General features: G+C 41.3%; 1 protein-coding gene across 2 annotated transcripts in view; it reads left to right on the top strand.

The window, feature by feature from the left end:
* The window catches only part of plb1 (phospholipase B1), a 168,507-nt gene that overhangs the window by 90,628 nt on the left and 53,836 nt on the right, over window positions 1-24,043 (top strand). For both annotated transcript variants that reach the window (XM_043687221.1, XM_043687220.1), the window contains exons 35-39: window positions 8,250-8,358; window positions 13,024-13,075; window positions 15,693-15,773; window positions 16,635-16,700; window positions 20,542-20,642. In XM_043687221.1, the coding sequence (XP_043543156.1) occupies window positions 8,250-8,358; window positions 13,024-13,075; window positions 15,693-15,773; window positions 16,635-16,700; window positions 20,542-20,642 (409 nt within the window). The remainder of the gene's footprint in view (window positions 1-8,249; window positions 8,359-13,023; window positions 13,076-15,692; window positions 15,774-16,634; window positions 16,701-20,541; window positions 20,643-24,043) is intronic.

Raw genomic sequence — 24,043 nt, 5'->3', positions numbered from 1 at the left:
TATTAACCAATTCAATCTTCTGTTGTAAAGATTAAAGGGTATTCCTGGATGGAGAGGGTTGAACAAAGTAATCCTCAGGGTTGACTTAAATTGTACTCATTCAGTTGGGGGTTTGGAGGCTTAACTGGCAGCAGTTGTATTCATTTTACATACCTTCCCCAATCCTGTATTACTATGTTTGAATTAATCCTTTGACAAGTTTCTGTTACAAATATGCTCCTAATTTTTGTTGCCATACTCAAAAACATTTTCATATTATGCTTTTTAGAATTAGCTTCCTGTGAAGTTTGTGTCATGACCTTCGTTGCTATTCCTCTCAGTTCTAAGGTAGTACCTGAGCACAAAGGTTACTTGAGTGCAGTACTAAGGGAGTGCTGAATTGTTGGAGGTGCTGCCTTTCAGACGAGATGTTAAACTGAGATCCTGTGAAAGTTCCCACACCATATCCTGATGAGGATCAAGGAAGTTTCCCCCTGTATCCAAATTGTAAACTATTAATAATGCAAAGAAATTACCAGTTATATTTGCGTAGAAGTTGATCTCATGTAAAAGTCGATCCCCTATTTTTGATCAAAAATCTAGAATTTTCCGAATATCTCATGTAAATGTTGATCCTAATTCTTCACATTTGTGAGTCAAGGTATTATCATGTACATAAATGAGGAAATGAATTTTTTTTGGTACTATTATTTGTTTTGATGTACATTTCACACCAACATTAGGCTACAGATTTATTAAGTTCATTATCGAACGAGCACTATAATTAGTATAATTAGTGTGATACAAAGTTTATTACAGTATCATTTCCCATATAAGATAGGCCTATAAGCATTTACTTCACTATAATTACCATGCAGCAGACTTCTCATGGCTCCAATGATCGGTGAGACTGTATGAAAGTCAAATGTCTAATAACTTTTTTATCAGAAATAAAAGCTTAAAATGTTAGTTTGAAAAACTAAAACAACAGTAGATGACAGAAAACGAAGAGAAGTGGAAAGATTTCGCATGAAAGTTTTGGACGCATCTGGTCAGAGTCAAGTGACAACCTCCCTTTGTGTGCAAGTCAGCTGAGCTCAGTTCCCCTGTCGCACTTGTGGAATTACCATAATGCACTGTGCATTAATTTCAGCTGCTCAAACGTAGTAAGCACTTCATAGGTGACCCCATAAATTTAACCTGAAAAAATAGTCTAAAAAATTTGACTCTTACAAAAGTTTATATGATAGATCGTCTAGTCATTATCACATTGTTATTTGTTGGAGCTTGCTATATACAATTTGATTACTACATTTCCTACATTATAGCTGAAACTACACCGTAAATACAACTTCATTGGCTGTAAAGCAGTTTGGAAGCATTAGCAGTCATGAAACTGCTTAAAGAAATGTGGTGTTTCCTTTCTGGAGAGTACGAACAGCTTGGAGCTAAATTAAAAAGCAGAACCGAAAAAGTAATAATCTCTGGATTACTACCTAGACCTCGAGCTAATTGGCACAGAGTCAATAAGATAAAGTAGGTAAATGTGTGGCTGAAAGATTGGTGGGGGAGAAATGGGACTGAATTCATGGGACATCGGCACCAAGTACTGGGGAAGAAGGGACCTGTTCCGATGGGATGGTCTTCATCTGAATCGTGCTGGGAGCAGAGTCCTGGCAAATTACATAACTAGGGCTGTAGACAGGGCTTTAAACTAAATGAGGGGAAGGGTTTAGTTATAGGGGAAATTAGAAAACCTGAATTAAAGGAGGAAGAGTGCAGAACTCAGGAGAGGGTATTAAAATCTCCAGCACAGGCACAAAAAGGACAGAGTGTTTGGAAAGGATTAGCAATCAAACTTCAAGCACACTGGACAAATGAACGAAAATCAGAAGAGGAACAGTTATACAGGACTGAAGGAGTTATAACTGAATGCACACACAATATAAGGAATAAGGTAAAAGAGCTTGTGGCGCAGAGTGAAATTGGCAGGTATGACGTGGTGGGCATTACGGAGACGAGGCAGGAGAGGGGATCAGGATTAGGAGCTGAATATTCTAGCATATAAATCCTACTGAAAAGATAGTCAGGTGCGCAGAGGGAGTGGGGTTGCCTGTTAGTAAGAAATGAAATTAAATCAATAGTAAGGAACGAAGTAGGTTCAGATAGTGTAGAATCTGTATGGGTCGAATGAAGGAACCACAAAGGTGAAAAGAAAACGCAGTTGGAGTTATGTACAGGCCTCCAAACAGTAGTCAGGAGCTAGGACACAAGATATACCAGGAGATAGAAGAGGTGTATAGAACAGGCAAAGATACAGTGATCATGAAGGATTTCAATATCCTGGTGGATTTGGAAAATTAGGTTGGTAGTGGATTGCAAAAAAACGAATTTGTGGAATGTCTACAAAATGGCGTTTTGGAGCAGCTTGTGGTGGAGCCCACTCAGGAACAGGCATTGGTGCGGTACGGTGGCTCAGTGGTTAGCACTGCTGCCTCGCAGGACCAGGGACCCAGATTCAATTCCAACCTCAAGCGATTGTCTGTGTGGAGTTTGCACATTCTCCCTGAATCTGCGTGGGTTTCCTCCCACAATCCAAAGATGTGCTGGTTAGGTGAACTGGCCATGCTAAATTAACCCAGAGTGTACAGGGATGTGTAGGGCAGGTACATTAGGAGTAAATATAGGTTAGGGGAATGAGTTTGGGTGGATTACTCATCGGAGGGTTGGTGTGGACTTGTGCATCCACCACTTCTTCTGGTAGTTCGTTCCACATGCTAGCCTCCCTCTGTGTGACAAAGTTGCCCCTCATGTCCTTTTTAAAACTTTCTCCTCTCATGTTAAAATTATGCTGTCTAGTTTTGAACTCCCCCACCCTAGAGAAAAGCCCTTTGCTATTCACCTTACCTATGCCCCCAATGATTTTCTAAATATCTGTAAGGTCAACTCTCATCCCCTATGCTCCAGTGAAAAAGGTCCCAGCCTATCCAGCCTTTTCTTATAACTCAAACTGTCTAATACCAGCTGCATTCTGGTAAATCTTTTCTGAACCCTTTCCAATTTAATAATAGCCTTCCGATAGCAAGGTGACTAAAATTGCACACGTTCTCCAGAAGTGACCACATCAATGTCCTATACAATCTCAACATGATGTCCCAACTCCCCTCCCATTATGTTTGTAGCAATTGCCATCATTTCTCCGATATTTCTGTTGATGTTCTGATTTGAGACTGGGAGACCCATCTGTGGACATTTGAGTTTATTTTAAACTCCAGACACATAAAGGAATAAATAACTATGATCTTGTAGCCATTACAGATACATAATTGCAGGGTTTCACAGATTAGGGCCTGAATGTTGAAAGATACAGAATATTTATGATGGGCAGGAAGCTCGGAAAAGCTAGAGTTGCTCTGTTAGCACAACAAAGAGTAATAATCAAACTTCAGGAAACCAGAATATGGAAATGATTTAAGTGATAAAGAGAAGTGTAAAAGAGAAATATAAAGGCAAGAAGTTACTTGTGGGGGTGGTGTACAGCTCCCCCCCCTTCCCTAACAGTAACCGCCCGGTCTGGTGGAAGATTATGTAAGAAATAATTGGAACTTCTCAGAGAGGCATGGCAATAATCACAGTGGATTTTAATCTAAATATACACTGGAAAAGTCAGATGAGCAAAGTTTCTTTTAATCTCTTCACCCCCGAAGCTCCCAGCCTCATTCCTGATGAAGGGCTTTTCCCTAAAACATCAATTTTCCTGCTCCTTGGATGCGGCCTGACCTGCTGTGCTTTTCCAGTACCACTCTAATCTTGACTCTAATCTCTAGCATCTGCAGTGCCCATTTCCTCAAAGGTAGCTGATGAGTTCATAACTTCTTAGAACAGCATATTCTGGAGAAAACCAGAGAACAGGCTGTACAGTGTGCATTTATAGAGATGAAATGGTAAACATTTAAGGAAATATTTCTGAATACACAGAATAGATCACTTTCAAAGAGTAAGAAAAGTTCCAAGAGATGGACACACCATCCATGGTGAATTAGAGAGGTTAAAAATGGTGCCAAACGTCAATCAAATCCGAAAACATATAATTATGAAAACACAGTGGAAGGTCAGGTGATCACACAGAATATAAAAGTGAAGAATTACTAAAAATAAAGGAAACATTTACTGTGGGAGAAAACTAGCCAGAAACATAAACAGGTAGTAAGTGTTTCAAAAGATATTTTAAAAAGAAAACAATTAAGTGTCCCTTGCTCCTATAGAAAGTTAGCTTAGGAATTAATAATGAAAAAGAAGGAAATGACTGATGAAGTGAACAAGTGCTTTGAATTGGGCCTCACAATACAAGTCAAAAGTAACACCAGAAATAGGCGTGAATCTTATCTCCAGTAAATGGAAAGAAGGGAGGAACCACATCAGAATTACAATCACCAGGCAGTGTTACTGTACAAGCCCAGGGACGAGCTGACACCTCCTAGGGTCCTGATGAACGTCTTCCTAGAGCCTGAAAAGATGTGGCTAGTCAGGTAGTTAATGCATAAACTTTAGTTTTCCAAAATTCTCTTGATTCAGGGAAGGTCCCATTATATTGTGAGAGAGTAAATTTAACTCATTCATTCAAATGGGGAGATAGAAAGTAGTGAACTACAGGCCAGTTAACCCAACATTTGTCATAGGGAAATGTTAGAAGCTGTTATTAAAGACGCTAAACCAGGGTACTTAGATTCCTTTAAGATAATTTGACAGATTCAATATGGTTTTATTAAAGGAAAACCATGTTTAACCAATCTATTGAAGTTCTTTAAGGATGTGACATGCGCTGTGGATAAAGGGAAACTGGGGTGTGCTGTACTTAGATTTTCTTAAGGCATTTAATAAGGTTACACATCAAAGGTTATTGTGGTTAATAAAAACCCATGATATAGGCAATAGTATTGTTAAGGATAGAAGATTGGTTAGCTAACAGGAAGCAGACAGTAGGCATAAACTGGTCTTTTTTAAAGTTGACAAGATGTTGGCAATGGTGTACCACAGGATCATCAATTGTTCATAATTGGTAGACGTGATTTGGATGAAGGGACCCCAGTTATGGCTGCCAAATGCAATGACACAAAAATAGATAGGAAAGTAGGTTAGGAGTCATAACAAGGCAACAAAATAGATAGCTTGATTGGGCAAAGATACAGCAGATGGAGTATAATGTGGAGAAATTGTGAAATTTTCCATTTTAGCAAGAAGACTTCTTTAAAAGTCTTTACGCTGAGTTGTTGAAGAGTTCTGAGATGTGGAGGAATCTGGGTGACCTAATGGATGAATCACAAATACTTCATTTTTAAATACATCAAGTAATTAGGAAAGCTAATCAAATGTTACTATTTATTGTGATGGAAATCAAACATAAAAGTAGGGAGATTATGTTTTAGTTATATAGGGCACTGGTAAGATCACATCCGGAGTATTGTGTACCATATTGGTCATCTTATTTCAGAAAGACTGCAAATGCATTGGTAGCAGTTCCAAGTGGGTTTACCAGACCTGGGAAGGACAAGTTATCTTAGGAGAGGGGTTGGACAAACTAGACTTATATCTGCTAGAAATTCAACTGAAAAGGACTGGAATTTTCAGTGAAGGAAACTCAGTTGTCCACTGGGAATATGTCCTATAAGTTCAGGAAATGTGATACGATCATTATTGAATGATAAATACATCATAATTTAAAAAGCAAAAAGGATTATGATGCAAAATAGACCTAAAAGGAAGGTAATGGAAGTGAAGTCCAGTTAAACAGTTGTTTAATGCTGTAATGGAAGGAATGTGGGTTAATTCTAATTAGGATTGTCAAATGCTATTCTCTATTTGCCATGTTCAACTGTTCTGTGTTTGATTATGATGAATTTGCTGCCTGATCTGTGCTCACAATTAATGATTGGTTAGGTCTGGGTATGGTTTCAGAGAATAAAATTAACAAAAATTGTAGGAGCTACTAGAAGCTGAGATGTATACACATGTACAGATATTTTATGACTAAAGAGGTATTTTAAAATGAATTGTAAATAAAAACTGAGAACTAGTGTCATCTTCAGTTAAAGGGGTGGTCCTTTCCTTGTCCTGTCCATAAAATGTATATCTTAGACTATATATTGCTCAGAACCAGAAACATGTCAGCCAGATTCCTTAAGTTAACTAACAAAGTATTACTTTATTAAACAGAAATCTTACTCAAATAAAGATTATTTACAACAGGCTTAAAATGTGCATATACATCCAACTACCCATCTTAAGTAATAATATTCACATACACTTTCCTCCAAACTTGGAAAATATATATAAAATTTTGTAGATTGTAATCTTAAATGTACATTTGTCAAGCAGCAATTAAATTTAGACAAAAGGGAATTATTGACAGATTGTCCAATTTTAAAACTCTTTACAGTGAGTTGTTGAAGAGTTCTGAGATGTGGAGGAATCTGGGTGACCTAATGGATGAATCACAAATACTTCATATTTAAATACATCAAGTAACTAGGAAAGCTAATCAAATGTTACTATTTATTGTGATGGAAGTCACTTTCTACACAAGTTCCTGGTACTGGGGATTTTTCCTGAATCTGTTATGCTTAATTGAATTCTCTATTCCTGGAGACAATGGTGCAAGACGCAGATTTATGAGCATGGAACAAGAATAGGCCACTCGGCCCCTTTGAACCTGTTCCAACATTCAATAAGATCATGGCTGACCTGATTTTAACCTCGACTCTACATTCCTGCATATCCCTGATAATCTTTCATCCCATTGGTCATGAAGAATCTATTTACCTCTAACTTAAAAATATTTCAAGATTTTGAATCCACTGCCTTTTGAGGAAGGGGATTCCAAAGACTGATAACCCTCAGTGAGGAAAGAAATAGCTTCTTTAACTCTGTCTTAAATGCACAATCTCTTTTTTTTAAAACTATGATTCTGAGGTATACTTTCTCCCACAAGAAGAAACATCCTTTTGACATCTACCCTGTCAGGTCCAGTCAGGATCATATATGTTTCAATTAAGTCATCTTTTATTCTTCCAAACTCCAAACACCCAGCTTATCTAGCCTTTCCTCATAAGGCAACCCGTTATTTCTGGGTATTAGTTATAGAAGAATCATAGAATCTTCACAGCAGGTCATTCAGTCTATTGAGTTCACATTGACCCTCTGAAGACCTTCCCACCCAGACCCACTTTCCTAACCTATCACCATAAAACCCGCATTTACCATGGCTAACTCACCTAGCCTGCACATCCCTGGATACTATGGACAATTTAGCATGGCCAAACCATCTAACCTTCACATCTTTGGACTGTGGGAGGAAACCAGAATACCCAGAGGAAAAACCACACAGACACGGGGAGAATGTACAAATTCCACACAGACAATCGCCTGAGGCTGGAAACAAACATGGGTCCCTGGGAGGTAGCATTACCACTGAGCCACTGTGTCACCCTACTACACATTAGTGTAGTAAACCTTCTCTGAACTTCTCATTTAAGAACTCTCCATTTGTGGTAACGAGTTCTTTCAGTGAGTTTTGAACTCATACACTTTGATGAGAGGTGTTTCGGTGAAAGAAAGAGAGAAATGTAGCATAGATAGCAACCTTTCACTGACTAAATCCAAACTGGGTCACGTGAACTCTCTTTGAAAGCTGTGCAGCCTCAGTTTCTCCACCTAAGTTGCTTGGTCTTTGAAAATGCAATTGCTGTAGGTAGTGTCCTTTGATTTGTAGCATTCTTTCCAAAATGTCCCAGTATCTTCACAACAGATATATAAAGTGTACAATGAACTAGTAAATGTGCAACATCATCTAAGTAAAAGAAATACATGTATATGTGAAAAATTTAAATCTGAAACAAATAGAAAATATTGGGATTAGGTAGGGAACTGGTCTGGATGCTCTTTGGAGGGTTGGTGCAGAGTTGATGGGCACTGAGTGATTCTATGTATATGAGAGAAGGTAAATTGATTTTTGAAAAAGGTCATATCAGATTTGAAAAGTTAATCCTGTTTCTATCTTCACAGATGTTGTCTGACCTGAGTTTCTCCAGTATTTTTTGTTTCTATTTAAGAACATTACTATGTTTATTTCATGGCTTCTGGTTGTATCATTCATCAGAAACTATGTATCAAAGCATGTCACTGATTTTCAACTTTTCTTTGAATTTGTTAACTGCTTGTGTAGCAGTAGTTACTGTTTTCCACTTAATATGTCCTGATATTCTTTATTTTAGATATTCTTCGTGAATTTAACCCTTCATTGACTGGATTTTCAACTGGAAAGGGGAATCTTGAAAATCCCCAAACATTTCTGAATCAAGCTTTTGCTGGAGCGTTAGCTGCGTATGTATTTGGTTCCATGACTGGGTCAATAATGAGGCATAGATTTGCCTTCCTCAATGCAACCTATGCACCTCAGCAGAACATTCATTCAGAGCCATTCTATTTATTGTCCTTTAACTATTTTCATTTTTGCCGATTTGATTTCCTGAACATTGTGAAATGGTTGAAACACTAGAAGCAGCAAAGTCTATGAGCACTGACAACATCCTGGCTGCAATATACCAAAGACTTAGGGTTTGGGTCAGGTCATATCCTCTAGTCAATCTGATTCAGTATAGCTGTACAGCGGCATCCACCCGCCAATGTGATATTTTGCCCAGAGAGACGTCACTGACACTGTTATCAAGTGGCATTTACTCAGCAATTACCTGCACAACTATGTTTACTTTAGGTCCCATCAGAGCCACTTAACTCCAGACCTGATTCCCATCTTGGTCAAAAGAATTTCAGAGAATGGGGGAACTGTTCCTGCCACTGAGCTCTAAGCTGCATTTGTATGCGAGGGACATCAAAGAGTTTGTTAGCATAGAAATCATAACATAGAGGTCTGCTGGTTGGAATAATCCTGGCACAAAGATGGATATGGTGGTTGGAGATCGATCATCTCAGTTCCATGTCATCAGCGCAGAATCTCTTGAAGGTAGATATTTTCTGATCAACCAGTACAGAGATGTAATTAAACACCTGCTGGACAGGTGGGAATTGAGCCTGGGCCTCTTGGATCTGAGGTAGGGACTGCGAAGCCTTCACTCTACCACTCCAATTAAGGAATGGTGACTGTCGTTCCATAAGACCATAGAACTGTTCCCTCATTAGAGAGAGATGACTGGTCATGAGTTTAACCTGAGGGTCACAATGCTTCAGGTGAGGTGTCAAGGTGAGAAGGAAGGAAGTTACCTTCATGGTAACCTCAGCTGGTGCAGGAATTAAACCCATGCTGTTGGCGTCAGTTCTTCAGGATATTGTCATTGGCAAAAACAATTTCAACTGCGGTAGCTCTGGAGAAGAATCAATAAAACTTGCTGAGGTTCTCCAACAATTTCTGTTTGTATTTTGTTTCATGATGGCTGTTCATCAACAGCTTCTCAAGCTCAATTATCCAGGTGTTATGAATCCAGGCTAGCAATACACATTTCCAATCTATCAATTATAATAAGCAAATTCTACCATGAGCAACATTGGGTGTGAGTAATCTGCTTGCTCAAGCAAAGACAGACAGCTTAGAATGAGACACGAGTAGAAAGAATGGGCTACTTCACCTATTTTCCACTACTCGTTCCTCAGAAAATCTGGGTACAAAGTTAGTGTTTGTTTCTCAGATTGGCTGCTATTATAGGCAGAGGATGTTTAGAGGGGGTGATTTGAAAGCTTAAATAGCCTTCGCAATCCATTACATGCTAATCTATATTTTAAAAATGTTATTTCATTTAGTTATGATGGATAGAGCAGGGTCAGGAATGGATGTCGCAGGTTCCAGGATTTAGATCTTTCATTAAGAACAAGGAAGGCGGTAAAAGAGGGGGAGGTGTGCCCTTGTTAGTCAAGGACAATGTAATGTTGGCTGAAAGAATGTTTGACGAGGACTTGTGTACTGAGGTGGTATGGGCTGAGGTTAGAAACAGGAGAGGAGAGGTCACACTGCTTGGAGTTTTTTATAGGCTTCGGCACAGACCCAGGGATGTGGAGGCAAGGATTGGCAAAATGATTCTGGGTAGGAGTGAAAGGAACAGGGTGGTCATTATGCGGGACTTTAACTTCCCCAACATTGACTGGAAATGCAAAAACTCTAGTATGTCGGATGGATCAGTTTTTGTCCAATGTGTGCCGGAGGGTTTCTTGACACAGTATGTCAAAGGGTCGATAAGAGGGGAGGCTGCAATGGATCTGGTGCTTGGTAATGAATCAGGTCAGGTGTTTGATTTCGTGGCAGGTGAGCACTTTGGAGAGAGTGACCATAATTCGATTATTTTTGTTTAGTGATGGAAAAGGATAGGTACATGCCACAGGGCAAGAGTTATAGATAGGCGAAGGGCTATTATAATGCAATTAGGCAAGACTTAGGTTGCATAGAATGGGGTAGCAAAATGAAAGGGATGGGGACAATGGAAATGTGGAGCTGGTTTAAGGAACAGATATTGCGTGTCCTTGATAGGTATGCCCCTGTCAGGAGTGGAGGAAGTGATAAGGTAAGAGATCCGTGGTTTACTACAGAAATTGTATCTCTTGTTAAGCGGAAGAAGGAGGCTTATGTGAAGTTGAGACAAGATGGTTCAGATGAGGTGATGAAAAGTTACAGATTAGCTCGGAAGGATTTAAAGAGAGAGTTAAGAAGAGCAAAGAGAGGACATGAGCAGTCTTTAGTAAATAGAATAAAGGAGAACCCTAAAGCTTTCTATAGGTATGAAAGGAATAAAAAGATCACTAGGATAGGAATAGGGCCAGTCAAACACAAAAGTGGGAAGTTGTGTGTGGCCCCTGTGGAGATTGGAGAGGTGCTAAATGAATATTTCTCATCTGTTTTCACTCAGGAAAAGGTGAATATTTTAGAGGAGAAGAACGAGGTACGGAATATTATACTAGAAAGGATCGAGGTTAGTAAGGAAGAGGTGTTATAAATTCTAGAAGGAGTGAAAGCAGACAAGTACCCTTGGTCGGATGGGATTTATCCAAGGATTCTCTGAGAAGCTAGGGAGGAGATGTTGGAGCCTTTGGCCTTAATCTTTGAGTCATCATTGTCTATAGGTTTAGTACCAGAGGACTGAAGGATTGCAAATGTCGTGCCCTTGTTCAAGAAGGGTAATAGAGATGATCCTAGTAATTATAGACCAGTGAGCCTTATGTCTGTTGTAGGAAAGGTTTTGGAAAGGATTCTAAGATAGGATTTATAATCATTTAGCAAGCAACAATTTGATTGCAGATAGTCATCATGGTTTCGTCAAGGTCAGGACATGTCTCACAAATTTCATTGACTTTTTTTGAGAAGGTGACCAAGCATGTAGATGAGGGTAGGACAGTTAATGTGGTGTACAGTAAAACCTTTGATAAACTTCTACATGGTTGGCTGTTGGAGAAAATGTAGAAGCATGGGATTGAGGGTGATTTAGCAGTTTGGATTAGGAACTGGCTTTCTGGAAGAGGCAGCGAGTGGTGTTGATAGAAAATATTCTGCCTGGAGTCCAGTTACTAGTGGTGTGCGACAAAGATCTGTTTTGGGACCACTGCTGTTTGTTATTTTTATAAATGACTTGGATGTAGGCATAGGTGGACAGGTCAATAAGTTTGCAGATGCCACTAAAGTTGGTGGAGTAGTGGACAGTATGAAAGAATGTTGCAGGTTGCAGGGGGACTTGGATAAGCTACACAATTGGGCTGAGAGGTGGCAAATGGAGTTCAATGCAGATAAATGTGAGGTGATTCACTTTGGGAAGAATAACAGGAAGGCAGAATACTGGGTCAATGGAAAGATTCTTGGTAGTGTGGATGTGCAGAGGGATCTTGAAGTCCATGTTGTGGGCGGCACGGTGGCCCTGTGGTTAGCACTGCTGCCTCACAGAGTCAGAGACCCGGGTTCAATTCCCGCCTCAGGCGACTGACTGTGTGGAGTTTGCACGTTCTCCTCGTGTCTGGATGGGTTTCCTCGGGGTGCTCCGGTTTCCTCCCACAGTCCAAAGATGTGCAGGTCAGGTGAATTGGCCATACTAAATTGCCCGTAGTGTTAGGTAAGGGGTAAATGTAGGGGTATGGGTGGGTTGCGCTTCGGCGGGTCGGTGTGGACTTGTTGGGCCGAAGGGCCTGTTTCCACACTGTAATGTAATGTAATGTAAAATAATGTAATGTAATAGATCCCTGAAAGTTTCCACCCAGGTTGATAGTGCTTTTAAGATGACATATGGTGTGTTAGGTTTGAGTTCCGGAGCTGTTATGTCATTCTGCAACTGTACAAAATGCTAGTGCGGCCGCAGTTGGAATATTGTGTACAGTTCTGGTCGCACCATAACAGGAAAGATGTGGAAGCATTGGAAAAGGTGCAGATGAGATTTACCAGGATGTTGCCTGGTCTGGAGGGAAGGTCTAATGAGGAAAGGCTGAGAGACTTGGGTCTGTTTTCATTGGAGAAAAGAAGGCTAAGAGGGGATTTGATAGAGGTGTACAAGATGATCAGCGGATTAGATAGAGTAGACAGTGAAAGTCTTTTTCCTAGGTTGATGGCGTCAGCTTGTAAGAGGGGGCATAGCTACAAATTGAGGGGTGATAGATTTAAGACAGATGTTAGAGGCAGATTCTTGACTCAGAAAGTGATAATGGTGTGGAATGCCCTACCTGCCAATGTAGTTAACTCAGCCACATTAGGGACATTTAAACAATCCTTGGACAAGCACATAGATGATGGGATAGTGTAGGGGGGTAAGCTGAGATTAGTTCACAGCTCGGCACAATGAGCGCCAAAGGGCCTGTTCTGCGCTGTATTGTTCTCTGTTATATGTCCTGTGGTATTTAAATTTCTAAAGCTCTTGAGACAGATGGCAAACCATGAGCCCTACTACAATGTGGCAGCCCTCTGACACACAATAAACTCGGATTTAAATGCCTCTGTTCAAAAAAAAGAAAAGAAATGTAAATGAGAAATGTTATTGATCAAATACATATTTTTCTCCCAATGACCAGAGATCTTCCAGATCAAGTGAGAAGATTAGTGAGCATCATGAAAAATCATCCGGTAAGGCTTCTCCAATGGTATTAAAACTTTGATTTCTAAATCTTTATTCCAAGTTAGAAAGCCTCACTGGTGAGTGGGACCTTCAGTTTATGCTCACTCTGCCCCTTGGTTTCAGATCTATCCCCAATATATAATACTCAACAACTGAATATTACACACTTCTCTGAGGGTAGCACTGTGTTTTAGATTTTCCAATCAGCCAAGGCTTCATAAGCTGAGGTACAATGCAGAAAGGGCATTGAGGAATGACTCGGTCTACTCACATTGAATTCCATGGTGGATTATACAGTTCCATCCGACCGAGGGGAACTTTTCAAGTCACAAAGATGTACTGCATGGTTCAACTCGTCCTTGCTGACCAGATATCCTAAATTAATCTAGTCCCATTTACCAGCATTTGGCCCATATCCCCATAAACCCTTCCTATTCATGTACCTATCCAAATGCCTTTTAAATATAATAATCATACCAGCCTCCACCACTTCATGCAGCAATTTATTCCATACATGCACCACTGTTGAAGAGTGTGGTGCTGAAAAAGCACAGCCGGTCAGGCAGCATCCGAGGAGCAGGAGAATCAATGTTTCGGGGATAAGGCCTTCATCAGGAATGAGGCTTGTGGGCGAAGGGGGCTGAGAGATAAATAGGAGAGGGTGGGGCTGGGGGGAAGGTAGCTGAGAATACGATAGGTAGATCAAGGTGGGGGTCAAAGTGATAGGTCAGAGAGGAGGGTGGAGCAGTTGGGGGAGAAGGGCGATGGACAGGTAGGACATTCAAGAGGGCAGTGCCATGTTGGAAGGTTGGGACAGGGATAAGGTGGGGGAAGGGGAAATAGGGAAACTGTTAAAATCCACATTGATGCCATGTGGGTACAGGGTCCCAAGGCAGAAGAGGAGGCGTTCTTCCTCCAGGCATCGGGTGTTAAGGGTTGAGTGATGGAGGAGGCCCAGGACTTCACATCCTTGGCGGAGTGGGAGGGGGAGTTGAAGTGTTCAGCATAGTGCAGTGGAGTTCGTAGGTGTGGGTATCCCAGAGGTGTTCTCTGAAACAATATGCAAGTTGGTGTCCTGTCTCTCTTTAATATAGAGGAGAAAGTGAGGTCTGCAGATGCTGGAGATCAGAGCTGAAAATGTGTTGCTGGAAAAGCGCAGCAGGTCAGGCAGCATCCAGGGAACAGGAGAATCGACGTTTCGGGCATAAGCCCTTCTTCAGGAGAAGGGCTTATGCCCGAAACGTCGATTCTCCTGTTCCCTGAATGCTGCCTGACCTGCTGCGCTTCTCTTTAATATAGAGGACACCACATCAGGTGCATCGGATACGTGTGTGAAATTACAGGTACATTTCTGTCAGATGTGGAAGGATCCTTTGGGGCCTTGGACGGAGGTGAGGGGGGGAGGTGTCAGTGCAGGGTTTGCACTTCTTGCCATGGCAGGGGAAGGTGCCAGGTTGAGAGGGTGACTTGGTGGAAGACATGGACCTGACAAGGGAGTTGCAGAGGGAATGGTCTCTCTGAAGTGCACATGGGATGGGGAGTTAGATATATCTCTGGTGGTGGGGTCTGTTTGTAGGTGGGAGAAATGGTGGAGGATGATGCAATGTATCTGGAGGTTGGTGGAGTGGAAGGTGAGGACCATTCTGTCCTTGATGAAATGGAGGGGTGAGGTTCAAGGGCGGAGGTGTGGGAAGTAGAAGAGATGTGCTGGAGGGCATTGTCGACCACGTGAGAGGGGTAATTGTAGTCTTTGAAGAAGGAAGCCATCTGGGATGTTCTGTGGTAGAATTGGTCCTCCTGGGAGCACATGGCGTGAAGGCAGGGGAACTGGGAATAAGGGATAGCATTTTTATAAGAGGCAGGGTGGGAGGATGTGTAGTCCAGGTAGGAATGGGAGTGGGTGGGTTTGCAATAGATGTCCGTATTGAGTCGGTCACTGAAAATGGAGATAGAGAGGTCCAAGAAGGGGAGGGTGGTGTCTGAGATGATCCAGGTAAAAGAGGTCAGGGTGGAAGATGTTTGTGAAGTTGGTGAACTGTTCAACCTCCTCATGGGAGCACGAGGTGGCGCTGATGCAGTCATCAATGTAGCGGAGAAAAAGGTGAGGAATGGTGCCAGTGTAGCTGCAGAAGATGAATGTTCCAGGTACCTGACAAAGAGGCAGGCATAGCTGTGACCCACTGACAGTCATAAATGGATGGACCTTCTGATTTTATGCTTATTCACATTTTTAATGGTTATATACAACTAAGTGGCTTGCCCAGCCATGTCAGAGTGTGGTTAAGAGTTAATTCCATTCCTGTGAGTCTATAGTCATGTGTTGGCTGTGTTCTTCCTCTAAGGGGCATAAGTGAGTAAACCAGCAACGCTCATACTTGTCGCTCATTCCAGATGTATTATTTAATTGAATTTAAGTTCACCAGATGAGTTTTAAACTTACATCTCTGAACCATAAGCCTAAGTCTCTGGATTATTAACCCAGTTACATTGACACAATACTATCAGCCTCACTTTCCTATTTGAAGCATGAAATCAGTGAATTTAACCAATGGCATCACCCAATGGTTAACCTTTGCTATTGGAATGGCTAAAAAATCCTATGGCATTTCTTGTTTTCTGTTCTAGAAAATTGATTTTCAGAATGACTGGAAGGTTATCAACATGTTTATTGGTGGAAATGACATCTGCAATTACTGCACTGATTTGGTAAGCAAATTATTTGAGATCCAGAATGACATTGTTCTCTTTGAATAGTTGGGGATTTCCTTTAAACCGGACAGGTCAGTCAGAAAACCTGTGGGAAGCAGCAGTCTTATATGTCAGCGATCGACCTGACTTCACAGAGAATAAAATCTGAAGCCAGCCCTGCTCCCAAGCTCACCAGTTTCCTGATTGGCGGGTAAGGTAAAAATGGCCTCCACAGCATCATATAGAACAGAAGGAGGCCATTCTGAACTTGTGCCTATAAATGAGCTAACACTTCACAATCAGAAATTGCTGGAGAAACTCAGCAGTTCTGGCAGGATCTGTTGAGAGAAAGCAGTATTAACGTTTCAAGTCCAGTGATCCTTCTTCAGAACTCTGAAGGCATCAGTGAATCAAATGGGTGTTTACAATAGTTGACAGTGGTTAGATGGTCACCATTAGACTTGCTTTTTTAAATTTATTGATTTCAAACTTCTCTATTTGTCACGGTGGGAATCAAGCCTATGACCCCAGAGCACTGGCCTTCTCCCCTGGATTCCCAATCCATTGATATGAGCATTACCTAAGCACCTCCCCATAAATTGCTGCCTGATTCAATTTTCAGACACCTTCTGTCACTGGGTGGGCTCCTGACAATTTTCCATCATTCTCCACTATTTAGTTGTAGCAGGAGTCTGACAGCATTTGAAAAAGGCTGGGAGCTGATGTAAAGGATGGGAACACAGTGACATTGTTCCAGGGGTTTTGTAGCCTTTTGGGTGCAAGTAGAAATTTATCTACCAGCAGCGACTGGTTGTTCCTGGGTCAAATGTACTTGCAGGTCACTGAGTTTGCTTTGTCTGTTTTCTTTGTTCTTCTTAGGCTTATTACTCTCCTATAAACTTTACCAGGCACATTGAAGAAGCTTTAGACATCCTCCTCAAAGAGGTAGGTCCCAATTTACACCTTAACTCATTGGATTCTACCCATCCTTTCTGGATTCTTAAGTTTATGTTTGGTGTTAATGTCTTTTGTGGTAATCTGGGTAAAATAATCCTGAAAGAAAAACAATGTACTGAGTTGGGCAAGTTCCTAACTGTGATGGTGATAGGATAATAAGCAACATGGCAGTCATTCTGATTGTAGATGCAAAGTTTGGGAAATACAAGGTGGGGTAGTAGGTCCCAAATCTTTTTTATTTCCATCATTGTAGAGCTCGGTCCTAAATCCCAGTTAGCAGGAATGTCTTCAATCCACACCGAAAATCATTATCAGTAACAGGTTTGAGGGCATTCTGAGGACTATCCTGAGAAATCCGACCAGCTCACCCTCCTTAGGAACAGAACCTGCTAAAACTTAACGGGAATGACTGTAAAGTTGAACACCTTTTCTTTAATTCTTTATTTTTCTGCGTTTATGTTCTATGTATTGTTTTTTTTTGTAGTTTAAGATGACGCTGGAGAGTGATGACACTATACAACACTCTTCACTGTATTTTGTAACAAAACAATGTGACAATAAATAAATCAAATCTAACTTCATTTTGAAATCAGTCTTCAGACATCAGAGTGTGGAAAGAACAATTGAGCGCAGAGAGAACTGGTTCCCGAACTTTAACCTGGAAGGGAAAGTAAACAGTTTTCTCTTGGATCTGTTAAAATGTTCTGACTTGTCCCTTTGGAGTGACATGGTCTCTGTATTTCACAGTGTACTTAGAGTCATGGTCATACAGCACGGAAACAGACCCTTCAGCCCAACTATCCATGCTGACCAAGTTTCCCAAATTAAACCAGTTCCATTTGGCTATGTTTGGCTCATATCCCTCTAAATCTTTCCTATTCATGAACTTGTCCAAATGTCTGTGAAATGTTGTATCTGTACCTGCACCTGTTACTCCCTCTGGCAGATTATTCCACATAGAAACCACCCTCTGTGTGAAAACTTTGTCCCTCAGGCTCCTTTTAAATCTTTCTTCTCTCACCTTCACATTGCCTTTTTGTGAGTTTGATGTTTTGATCAAACTTAGAAGTTGCATTTCTTTAAGTGTAACTTATTTCACAAAACATTTCAGCAACAAGGGAATCCAACCATTATCAAATTAGTAATCATTTCATCAGCTCTGATTTTGAAGTACAGTGAATGACACATACCTAGTGAATGACATTGAACTCATTATACTTGACCCATCATTGTGTTTGGTGACCGTTCATATTGTGCACTCGAACTTCACTGACTAACCTCTATTTTCGTCAACATTCCGAAAAAGTACATTCCAGGATGTAAGAAAACCCTAGAGCAGGGTTACATACCATCCAGCATTAACCAGACAAGTTAAAAATAGTGTGAAATGTGTGGTTGCTAAATTTGCTACAACACATGGATAGGTAGAAGACTAAATTGTGAAGAGGACACAAGGACTTTACAGAGGGATTTATGTAGGTTAAATGTGTGAGCAAAAATTTGGCAGTTAGAGTCTAATGTGAATAAATGTGAATTTTCACTTTTGCAGGAGGAACAGAAGAACAGCATGTTATTTAAATGATATGGAGGTGTCATTGTTGGAATGAGGTGGACAAAGTCAGGAGTCACATGACACCAGGTTATTGTTCATCTGGCAAAGGAGCAGTACTTTGAAAGCTTGTGATTTCAAATACAGAGAAATCTTGATTATCCAACATTCAATTATCTGAATTTTGGATTATCTGGCAAAATTGCAAGGTCCCAATGCTTGGCTAAACTGTCTTATCTGGCATTTGATTATTCGAACATTCAATTACCCGACAAAACACTCTGTGCCCACGTCGTTCAGATAATCAAGGTTCTTCTGTAAACGTATTGGACTATAACCTGGTGTCGCGTGACTTCGTTGGAAGGGCATTAAATATAATAATAGAGAAGTTATGCTGAAGCTTTATAGAACTTTAGTTGGGCCATACTCAGAATATTGCATACAGTTCGGGTCATGACACCATCAGAAGGATGTGGATTCTTTGGGGAAGGTACAGAAATGGTTTACAACGATGTTGCCTGGTCTAGGGGATTTTTGCTATGAAGAAAGGTTGGATAGACTGGGATTGTTTTCACTGGAAAGCAGGAGGTTGAGGGGCAACCTGATAGAAGTTTATAAGATTGTGAATGGCATGAGGCTTTTTTCAAGGGAGGAGAGGTCAATTACAGGGGAACACAGGTTCAAGATGTGAGGGGAGATGTGCAATGTAAGTTTTTCACGCAAAGAGTGGTGAGTGCCTGGAACGCATTGCCAAAGGAGGTGGTGGAAGCAGACACGCTAGCAGCATTCAACAAATACCTGGACGAATACGTGAATAGGAAGTGTATAGAGTGATTCAGATCCTGTAAGTGAAGACATTTTTAGTTTGGAAGAGAAAAAAGTGTCAGTGCAGGCTTGGAGGGCCTGTTCCTGTGTTATTTTTTTGTTTGCTCTTCATTCTTTGTTCTGACTTTGTTCTGAGCTCTGAGGAAGAGTGGAATCTGGTGTCCTGGTATTTGAATCACAAATGATTACAATACTGACTCAGCAACTGATTAGGAAGGCAAATGGAAGTCATTGCAATGCAAATGGAATATAAGAGTAGGGATGTTTTACAGCATTTGTTCAGGGCATTGTTGGGAGCATATCTAGAATACTGAGAGATGAAACCTTTTGATATCGTTTTGTAACCATTTCTGAATGTCTCACCAGGAGTAGAGAGGAAGGGAATGTCCTTGATGTTTCTGGTGTATGGTGTTGACTGGAGGGCCTGTGCAGCAAAGTAGCCTTGCTTGAACTTGTGCATGAAAATGGTTGCATATTTGGGTGTGAATCTGGTCCCCTTGGCTGTTCCATATGACTGGATGAAGAACTTGTTTTTGATAGTAAAGACATTATGGTTGAGGATGAAGTGGATGAGTTGGAGGTTGTTGTCTGGAAATTGGCAGTTGTTGGTATTGAGTAGTCAGGCTGTTGCAGCGATGCCATCATCATGAGGGATGCTGGTGTAGAACATGGTGCCAAACATCCATTGTGACAAGGAATGTTCCCAGTTCAAATGGTCCATGGATGCTGAGTTTCCGTAAGAATTCTGTAGTGCTGCGACATAATCTGGGAGTTCCTTTTACTATAGGTTTCAAGATGCCCTCGATATAACCAGACAGGTTCTCATGGATCCTGTTGCCTCATCACCATTGAAATAACTGCACAGAGGCCAGTATCACCGACACCAAGTCACCCTTTATTTACTGTAGCCAACCAATCCAGCATCAGTCCCCTGAACTGAGAAGATTCTAAATCCCCTGTTTATATTGGTCAGCTTTCTGATTCGCCCAGGTTAACAATCCCAATCAAGGACCTCGTAGTCAACAAGATCCACCTAATTCCAATCACTACACAGGCTAACACTGACATTATGCTGTGGGAGATCATCTTCCACCAGCAAATAAATGTATGTTATATTAATAATACAAAAATTGTCATGGAGTACTTTACACATCTGCAAAATGAATACTGTACATATTGTTGAACACGGACACATTCTGTTGACCAATTAGGAACCTCAACCAATTAGCATTCTCCTCTCATGCAGAATAAATGTCATTTCCCCATTAATTTGGTATTCTTGCAAATTGTCCTGTGAGATGAAAAACTTCAACAAGCTGTGTCTTTTATTGGAGTAATGCTCAGGTTCTGTCTACCAAACAATTACTTGATATTCTACATATAAAACCTTTTTCCAGCCCAATTCAGATTTCATTGTTTAGTCACTGTTAACATTGAGCTTTTACCTTGCTTCAGGTTCCAAGAGCTTTTGTCAACTTAATTGAGGTTTTAGAACTCATTCCTCTGAGGCGCCTTCACCAAGACACCCAGCTGAGCTGTCCCAGAACACTTGTAAGGTATAGTAATTCCACTTTTCTAAAAGACATTCTGGCTTTAGTTTTGGCCAATTTTCTGGTGACAGTTTGGTGCATATAAATATTATCTGCAAGATTCTGGGTTGAGCATGGCCATAAAATAAACTGTAATTCTGGGACACCTCTGGGTGAATAATGCCTTTACAGGTTTAACCTTTTCTTATTCATTTTTGAAATGTGGGTGCTACTGGTATGCCCAGCATTTTCTGCTCAAGGTAACCCAAGAGGTGGACTTCCCCCTTAAGCCTCTGTACTTGGATATAATTTTAATTGATTGTTTGCTTGGCTGTTTCTGATGATAATTAAGAGTTAATCACATTAATGTGGAGCTGCATTCACAAATAGACCTTTATTGCATCTGCTCCCAGGAGGACCAGTTCAAAATACGTACAACACAGATGGCCTCCTTCTTCAAGGACCGCAATTTCCCCCCCGACGTGGTCGACGGTGCCCTCCACCGCATCCCCTCCACTTCCCGCTCCTCCGCCCTTGAGCCCCGCCCCTCCAACCGCCACCAGGACAGAACCCCACTGGTCCTCACCTACCACCCCACCAATCTCCATGTATCGCGCATCATCCGCCGTCACTTCCGCCACCTCCAAACAGACCCCAGCACCAAGGATATATTTCCCTCCCCACCCCTATCAGCTTTCCGTAGAGACCACTCCCTCCGCGACTCCCCTGTCAGATCCACACCCCCCACCGACCCAACCACCACTCCCGGCACCTTCCCTTGAACCAGCCCAACCACCCTGTAGCACAGCATTTCAACTCCCCCTCCCACTCCACCGAGGATATGCAGGTCATTGGACTCATCCACCGCCAAACCACAACAACGCGACGGTCGGAGGAGGAGCGTCTTATCTTCCGACTGGGAACCCTCCAACCGCGGGGGATGAACTTGGACTTCACCAGTTTCTTCATCCCCCCTCCCCCCACCTTGTCTCAGCCGAGTCCCTCCCGCCCGGCACCGCCTTCCTGTCCTGCAGTCTTCTTCTTGTCCTCTCCGCCTCCATCCTACTCCGACCTATCACCCTCACCTTGACCTCTTTCCACCTATCACATTTCCAACGCCCCTCCTCCAAGTCCCTCCTCCCTACCTTTTATCTTCTCCTGCTGAACACTCTCTGCTCATTCCTGAAGAAGGGCCTGTGCCCGAAACGTCGAATCTCCTGTTCCCTGGATGCTGCCTGACCTGCTGTGCTGTTCCAGCAATAAAGTTTCAACTTTATTGCATCAATCAATTTTACAACTTAAGACACAAAGTCCACCCTGGACAACGATGGGTTTCTTCTAAGAAATAGCTTTGTGGAATGGAGGTATTTTTACCCAGCGTGCACAGTGACAGAGAAACTACTCTATCTCTGGGACTGCATGCCTGTACAGACATCCCCAGGAATAGAATGGTTCTCTATCGCTGTAGGTTGCGGATGAAGAACTCAACCATGCTACTGCACATTTAACATTGACTCTTTTAGGCATTAAAACAAATAATAAAAGCTGAGAGCCATGTGTAAGGTGTTTCCAATTGACAGGGTTTCTCTATATTCTAGTAAGCATACAAAGTAGTTGATTCTTTTGTTACGCAGCTGGATGCCTTTGAGTGTAATCTTAAACAGCTCCCCTGGTGTAGGCTCCTTGTAATGACTAATAATGCAGCATACATTTTGCTGTATTCACATAACAGGATGGTCACACAAGCAGACAGTTTGGAGTTTCCCCGGCTTTTATTAAAAAGGTTACACATCCATAACCACTTTCAGCTATTGAGCAGAAAGGAAAACACCAGGAGTTTAATACAATTATTGTGATATTCAGCGGATGCATCTCTGAGACTGAACTGTTGGTGCAGGAGAGTATATTTGTGAAGAGCCGCAGTCCACCAAAGACTAGAGGTGCGCCACAGAGCTGCATATGAAAATCTCCTCAAGCTCTCCTGGTCTCTGAGCACCCCTGATTTGAACTGCTTCACCAATGGTGGCCAAGTCCCAAAATCCCCTCCTGAAATCTCTTCTCTACCCCTTTCTCCTTCTTTACAAACCTTCTTAAACCCGCCCATGGCCATGCCTTTGGCCATCTGTCCTAACATCTCCTTCCGTGGATTGGTCTAATTTTGCTTGACTATGCTCCATTGAGCTCAGTTGAGACATTTTACTATGTTACAGGTGCTATATAAATGCAAATTGTTATTCCTCTACCAATATAAGTCTTTCACATGTAAGTCCGAACACATGTAGCTTTGAAGAGTGAAACTTCAGGATGTTTTCCATTATTTTCCATCATTTCTGTGCTGTATCATTCTGTGAAGAAAATTCTTCTCTCTGACACAAGGAAACTGATTTTGAGTTTGACTGATGAATGTTTTGGTCCCACATCTGGTTTATGTACAGATTATAGTTATGACAAGTATAACAGTTTGGTACAGTAAGAAGATGTTTTTCAAAGGTTGTAGAAACAAAATAAAAAGCTTTTATTTTGTTACACTCTTCATAACTATAATCTGTACATAAATCAGATGTTGGACCAAAACATTCATCAGCCAAACTCAAAATCAGTTTCCTTGTGTCAGGGAGAGAAATGACTTCACAGAATGATACAGCACAGAAGGGTGTGTTGTATGTCCATCCTAAGATCTGAACTATTAAATTAATTTTCCTGTTCTAGCCTATCTCCATAGCTCAGTAATTTGTTTCCCAAAAAAAAAATTTATTGACTTCTCATTTGAACACTACATTTGAATCTGCTTCCAGTCACAGCATTATGGACGGTAACAATTCACTGAAGATGTTACTTCATATCACCTTCCGTTCCTTTGGCAATTACCTTAAATCTGTGTTGTCTGGTCACTAATACTCCTGCCACTGAAATGACTTTTCCTTACTTGGTGTAACGTTATATCATTTAACCGGAAGTATGCAGAGTTATAAGGGGTTTCACTTCTTAGTATTTCGGAAGATCTAAGTCTAAAGGATTCGGGGAGTATGTTCATTTGAACTACTGAGGAGATAGCTAGATCTGTTTTCTTTCCAATGGTCACTAAAAAGATACTTTGAATGTTTGTTTTAAAAGCAGCTACTTGAAGTCACATGACTTAAGCTAACTGCTTGAACTTGTTTATTGGAAATCACATGTCTGAGTTTGTGGTTGTCAGGAGTGTGGCCATTTCAGATTGTTTGGAGTCCAGCTAAGATGTACCCTGCCATTCGATATGCCACACAACTCATCTTTCTCATTTTACATGAAACGCCTTTGGATAATCTAGACTAAGAGTTGAAAACTGATTCAGCCAGTCTCCTGTAGGACTAGCCTCTAGTAGAGATCCTCTGCACATCTCTTTAATAACCCATGCCTTAAAAAATCCCAGAGACAACCATATATAGCCA

This window comes from Chiloscyllium plagiosum, chromosome 3, assembly GCF_004010195.1.
Source record: "Chiloscyllium plagiosum isolate BGI_BamShark_2017 chromosome 3, ASM401019v2, whole genome shotgun sequence".
NCBI classification, from domain to species: Eukaryota; Metazoa; Chordata; class Chondrichthyes; order Orectolobiformes; family Hemiscylliidae; genus Chiloscyllium; species Chiloscyllium plagiosum.
The sequence above is the reverse complement of the archived record's forward strand: the minus strand, read 5'-3'. Positions and strand labels throughout refer to the sequence as shown.